Source organism: Bradysia coprophila, unplaced genomic scaffold (assembly GCF_014529535.1).
Source record: "Bradysia coprophila strain Holo2 unplaced genomic scaffold, BU_Bcop_v1 contig_50, whole genome shotgun sequence".
NCBI classification, from domain to species: Eukaryota; Metazoa; Arthropoda; class Insecta; order Diptera; family Sciaridae; genus Bradysia; species Bradysia coprophila.
This window is the reverse complement of record NW_023503751.1, coordinates 1,412,036-1,418,035: the sequence shown is the minus strand read 5'-3', so window position 1 is coordinate 1,418,035 and position 6,000 is coordinate 1,412,036. Positions and strand designations below refer to the sequence as shown.

The 6,000-nt window shown below is 38.2% G+C and overlaps 2 protein-coding genes across 2 annotated transcripts; one reads left to right on the top strand and one right to left on the bottom strand.

Annotated features, from left to right (window-relative positions):
* Nucleotides 1-350: 350 nt before the first annotated feature.
* LOC119082874 (lipase member H-like) lies at nt 351-1,719 on the top strand. The gene is made up of 5 exons (XM_037192535.1): nt 351-416; nt 486-872; nt 947-1,060; nt 1,125-1,331; nt 1,384-1,719. Exons 1-5 carry the CDS (start codon nt 380-382, stop codon nt 1,680-1,682), a joined length of 1,044 nt encoding a protein of 347 aa, XP_037048430.1. The 5' UTR covers nt 351-379; the 3' UTR covers nt 1,683-1,719.
* Nucleotides 1,720-4,235: 2,516 nt separating this feature from the next.
* LOC119082947 lies at nt 4,236-5,127 on the bottom strand. Its single transcript, XM_037192598.1, has 4 exons — nt 5,061-5,127; nt 4,759-4,998; nt 4,512-4,708; nt 4,236-4,448 (listed from the first exon to the last, which is right to left on the bottom strand). The coding sequence occupies exons 2-4, from the start codon at nt 4,962-4,964 to the stop codon at nt 4,339-4,341; spliced, it is 513 nt and encodes a 170-aa protein (XP_037048493.1). The 5' UTR covers nt 4,965-4,998; nt 5,061-5,127; the 3' UTR covers nt 4,236-4,338.
* Between the last annotated feature and the right edge of the window lie 873 nt (nt 5,128-6,000).

Genomic DNA, 6,000 nt, shown 5'->3' with positions numbered 1-6,000 from the left:
GACCTCTCGGTTTTATTATATAGAAGAAAAAGCGGAGCCAACTCGATAAAATACAATTTAATGGCAACCTTTGATCATTGTGTTACCACAGTATAGATTTAAGTTAATGTTGAATGTTAATAGTGTTCACATAAATTTAAAAAAATGTGCAATTCATTGTTGAGTTTTCAACGATGATAAAAAACCGTGCGAATAATAATGAAATTGTCTTGCCTTTGCCACTTCAACTGGCCTTTTATTTTAAGCAGCTGAGAGATCAAGAAGTAAAATTTTGAAGTCATTTATCTTATCGCTTCTCGCAAAGAAAATATAATCTCAGCCAATGTTGCCTATAAAAGCAATCCGAGCAACGGAAAGAGTTCAGTTATAATCGCCCACAATGAGGTTGATAGTGTGTGCTTTACTTATCGCAGTTGGTAAGAAACGACGTCAAATCAAATCTATATTCGTCTCCATAAAAGATTTACGAAAATGTTGATACGCAGCTGGAGCCAATCCGTTCAACAGAACAAACAATGTAATCGAGCCTATCGTAAAGGCAGAAGATTGGAGATTGGTTCCTGACACTGATTACAAGTTACACTTGATAAATGTAAACGATGTACCTTCGGAAATCGAACCAACATTCGTTGGAGAGAGGGACATGATCTTCCGTTTGTTCACTAGTAGCAATCCCATTACTCCACAAACAATTCAAATTCGTAACGATGCCCAACTACAGAACAGTAATTTCAATCCCACACATCGTACAAGATTCTTTATCCACGGATGGACTCAAGGTGGTCCCGATACCGCAAACATTTATCGAGACGCCTACCTAGCATTAGGTAATTTCAATATTTTCGCTGTTGATTGGGGAGTTGGAGCACAAGGTAATTGAATTTCAAATAGTGTCTGACGGAAGAGAAACAATTTTGCTCATAAATTTTGTGTGTAACCGAAAAAGATCCGAATTATATTGCTAGTCGCAATCGTGTTGGGGATGTTGGTCGAACAACGGCTGCATACATTGACTGGTTGAATACACGCGGACTTGCTTTCTCCAATATTGTTGTTTTAGGTAATAAAAAGGGAATCGGTTAGGTACACTCACCAGAAATCTAACTTCAATTATTCGGTGTTAGGCCACTCGCTCGGAGCCCATGCAGCAGGACATACCGGAAAGGCTGTAAGGAATGGCAGACTTCCAGTGATTGTTGCGATCGATCCAGCAGGACCTCTATTCTCTTTGGCAAATCCTGGCGACCGTGTCGACTTTTCCGATGCCGATCACGTTGAAGTTCTTGCCACAGACACGTTGTTCTTAGGTTTCGAACAGCCCATTGGACACGGTAATTAGTGTTACTTCGAAGTCCTCAAATTGAACTAATAATTTTTGTGTAGCCACGTTCTATCCAAACGGAGGTAACAGACAACCTGGTTGCGAAGGAGAAGTTGCTGGGGCATGTAGTCATGTAATAGCCGCTGCATTTATGGTTGAATCAATAAATCCTTTGCGGACATTTGGGGCAATTCGCTGTCAAAATTTCGATGCGATCAGAAATAATAATTGCGTTTCGAGTGGACCCAGTCGGAATATGGGTGGTGAGCCAGTCGTTGATGATAATACTAGGAGTCCACCCGGGTCGGTGTATTTCTTGAGAACGAATCCTACCAGTCCTTTCTCTCAAGGCCCTGTTTAATTTCATTTATTTTGAAATACAAAAAAAAAACAGTTTTCATGATACACTTTCGTTTGCTTTGCCTCTGGCTTCAATGGTTTTAACATTAAAAATGTGAAAATTCTTTTGAAAATCCACCTATCAAAATCGGACCCATTTCGTCTGGGATGGATATATACATGGTCTGAGAGGTCTTTGCCAGTAGACCTCAAAACAGGCCTCACACAGTCTCGAGCCACACCTGGCAATCACCAGCACTGCAAATGAGGTATCAATGAAAAGCTTAGACAATGTATGTTACAACTAGCATGTTATGTTCGCAATAACCGTCATCAGTACCAGCCCAGACCTGTTTAAAGTTCACACAGATTTTGAAAAAAAATTCTTGAATTTTTTGCAAACATATATCAATGAATCTAATCAAACTATGCATGACCCGAAAGTACTTGAGCTCAGCATTCCAACGAGCCCACTCGGTTTTACAATTGTTTGGTTGGATGGTTAAGTTTTTTTTTGTTTTGTCGCGACAAAAACACAGAAAATATTTCGACTCAACTGTGACACTCCGCTACTATAAGTACTAGAATGAATGTTTGCTGCGTTCACTAAAAAATTCGGTAAAATATTTTCATTCAAAAAAGTGTCGGACATTTTATTAAAACCATCAAACAGTTGATAAAAGGTAGCGTATACATTTAATAATGTTCGCCGATCGTTTTTCAAAGCTTTACGAGAGCTCAGCGGACATTCTCTCAACGAGCATTTATTAAAAATTTACCCTCTCGTAAGACTCCGCTGAGCGTAAATAAATGTTCGTTCCTCTTTAGTAAGCTAAGAAGACTTCGCGAAGTCTAATTATGCCAACTCTTTGAATAAAAATATCGGCTGAGTTCTAATAATTCTCCGCTGAGCTCTAATAATTCTCCGCTAGGCTTCAGGAAGTGTCCGTTAGGCCTAAGCAAGTTGCAGGAAGGCTTAATGGAGCGAATCGGACACTCAGCGGAGATCTACCAAAGCCAAGTGGAGTCTTATTAAATCATAGCAACACTTATTAGGTATCCGCTGATGCTTATTGAGTGTTCGCTTAGCTTCATTGCCTAACTACAACGTGCTAAGGTCTGACGGACTCTTACTGAAGCCTAGCGGATTTTTATTAGAGCTCATTAGAGGTTTGCCAAAGCTCAGCGGAGAATTATTAGACATATTTTTATTCAAAGAGGTGGCATAATTAGACTCAGAGAAGCCTTGTTAGCTTACTAAAGAAGTGGGAGAGGTTACAGTTTTAATACAAGTCTACCATCGTTGAAATGTCCGACACTTTTTTGAATGAAGATATTTTACCGCTGAAGTGAACACAGCAAACATTCATTCTAGTATTTATAATAGCGGAGTGTCACAGTTGTGTCGAAATATTTTCTGTGTTTTTGTCGCGACAACACAAAAAAAACTTTTTTTTTGCATCGAGTAAAAAGTGTTCAGTGTTCAAAGATGCCTTGGCGACCTAAAGAGACTATGACAGAATACAATGGAAAGCATAAGAGGTGAGTTTCTCTGAATTTTTTCGGTGAATTTTTGTGATACAATTTTCCATACATTTTCGGGAAACTGTCTTGTCATTTCCCAACGACGGGCCTTAACACAGAATAATTCTAATTTCGGTTACAGTTCAAAGGTACATACAATTAATACATATAATTTGCGATAGATGGCTCGTATTAAACATTAGTTCGTACTGAATATGAATGACGATTCAAATAACCCCGGCAATATTATACACTGCCACCCTTGAAATATTTCCATATTTCAAACAAATTATTTGAAATGACTCGAATATAAATTTTGTTTACTGGGATAGATACGGTACCGCCGAAACCGCCAAAAAATTATCGATGATACGAATCGACTACCATCAGCTGATTCGATATTGAATGACATTGCGAATTCTGATCTAAACAAATTCATCTCGAGTGATGTGATTATGAAATTTTTTTCTTTTGTTTTGTTTTGTGTGCGGTAAAGCTTTGCATTTTCGGTGTATTAATTCAGTTTCTGTCAATGGCTGGTTAATTTTATATCAATTGATGTGAAGAAATGTGTGGTGGGCGTCATTACATACTCGACAGCCTTCCTGTTGATTGCATTCGGATGTGTGTTGCCTTAATTTATTTTTTGCAAAGTCCCGTTTCGTTCACCATTCACATGAGAATTGAAATAAATTTTTGAGATCCGATCTAAACTCTTTGAAGAAAAGTCCGACTTTGTTCAACTTTTTCTTTAAAAATGTTCGATTTTGTCCAACTTTTTCGAGAAAAATGTCCGATTAGTTTTATGTCGGCGATCCCTTGTTTTTTATTTAGCTCTCTAAAGTGAAGAGAAAGTAATCGTTTATTTCAAACCATCCTTCAGAGGGGCCGTCCATAAAGGACGTCCGCGATTTTTCTGGAATTTTAGACCCCCCTCCCCCATTGTCCGCACTTTTCCACTACACAAATGTATGGCGGTCACACTTTGGCGAACCCCCCTCACCCCCATAGTGCGGACGTCCTGTATTGATGGCCCCAGAGACCACGGTGGTCCAAGGTTAGACAGAACAGCCAGTCATAAGTTTTATTGAAATAAAATATAAATTTAATGAACAAAAAATGGCATCAAACTAGTCATAGCTGCGGGTGATTGGTCAGTTCTTGTTACTACCATTCAGTGCAGCTTCCTGTAGAAACGATTCTAACTTTTCATAAATTTCCACAACTTCTCTCGTATACGGTCCTACAAAAAAGTCATCTTTAACTGAAATACAGATATATATTGTTAGGTAAAAGAGTTTCTGATTTTTTTTTTGATTTTACTTACTATTCAAATCAGGCCCATACGGACTAACTTTAAAGGCATCATTTCCAGCCCTCAAAGCTTCTATCACAGCAGTACTGCAATTATTTCCGACGACAAAGTAGTCTTTCTTCTGCTGTAATTCCCAGAATTCGCTCACAGCTTTCATGTCTAAACCAATTCTTGCTTTGTACACGGAACTTGGCTCTCTACCCATACCTCTGATTCATAAAATTAGCAAACAGTTTGTTTTTACTGTTCAAATATTTACGTTTCATGTAGGTCATCTGCATAAGACATGGCCTTGGATGGAACCCTATCCAGCCCGGGACTATCAACGCTTGGCCAAAAGCTGATATACAACTCAGGCTTCACTACATGCAACGCAGCATGTCCAGTATCTTTTTCCCCTACAGGACCCCAAAACAAGATTTCAATATCGACTTCTTGCAAATCTTTAGTTTTTCGTTGGTCCATTATCAATACGATGGAAGCACTCAACTGTATGTGTCTTAAATTACAAGATAGTTCAGCATTTCAAAAACTCTTTTATTAAAAAATATTTAAATTTACCGAAATTGTCTGCGTTACTTTATTGTTAGAGGTTTGTCCGGTTCTATTCAATGTGACGAACTGCTAATGCAAAACTGAAATAATGTCCAAGCTCTATCTGCATTATGGACATATTTCTGATAACCTTTCTTCTACCACGCTTAGCCTAATCTTCAAACATTTGAAACATTTATTTCCAAAAACGCTTATGTTGTGCCTAGCACGATTTTTTTTTGCAGATAATCATCGTGAATTTATGTGTGCAAAATAAATTTTTAAATAGAAAATGTATTTAAAATAAACGAGCCATCAGAACAGTCTAGTCGGAGCGTTTGCTGCGACTGAGCCCCGTACAAACCCGTATATCTATTGCGTACGTGACCCTAGTGCATCTGTCACCCTACTTTGACCGTAAGCCTATTGCGCCGGTTAATGTAGTTAAAGTAAAATTATTATGGAATGTGTACATCTTAGAAATTGCGCATATTGAGTAAAAATACAAATAGGGCTTAGTATCGGCCTCAGTCCGAGGACCCAAATTAAAAAAAAATTTCAACAACATTCTATTCGGCCTTTGATTACCTTCCGAATGAAACAGAAATTACGAAAAACGGATGAAATTTACTCGAGTTCTATGTAAAATATACATAGGGCAGACTAGCCTTTCACTTCTAAGGCCCTAACTCACGGTCCATTCACCCGATTTTAAAAAACTTTTTTTTCCTGGATTGGTATTGACAACCTATCATTGTCGTGTCATTTACATTTCAATCGTTTATTTTGCCGTAGATATCCCTAAAAGACCTTAAATCAATTAGGTGGCCCTAACTCACGAAGGGCCGACCCGAATATGCCCATCTTCGAACTTAGCCTCACTATTTCGACTATCTTTCAGAGAAAAAAAATTTTTGAAAACGGATTTGATTTACTCAAGATATCGACGTGACGGACAGACGGACAA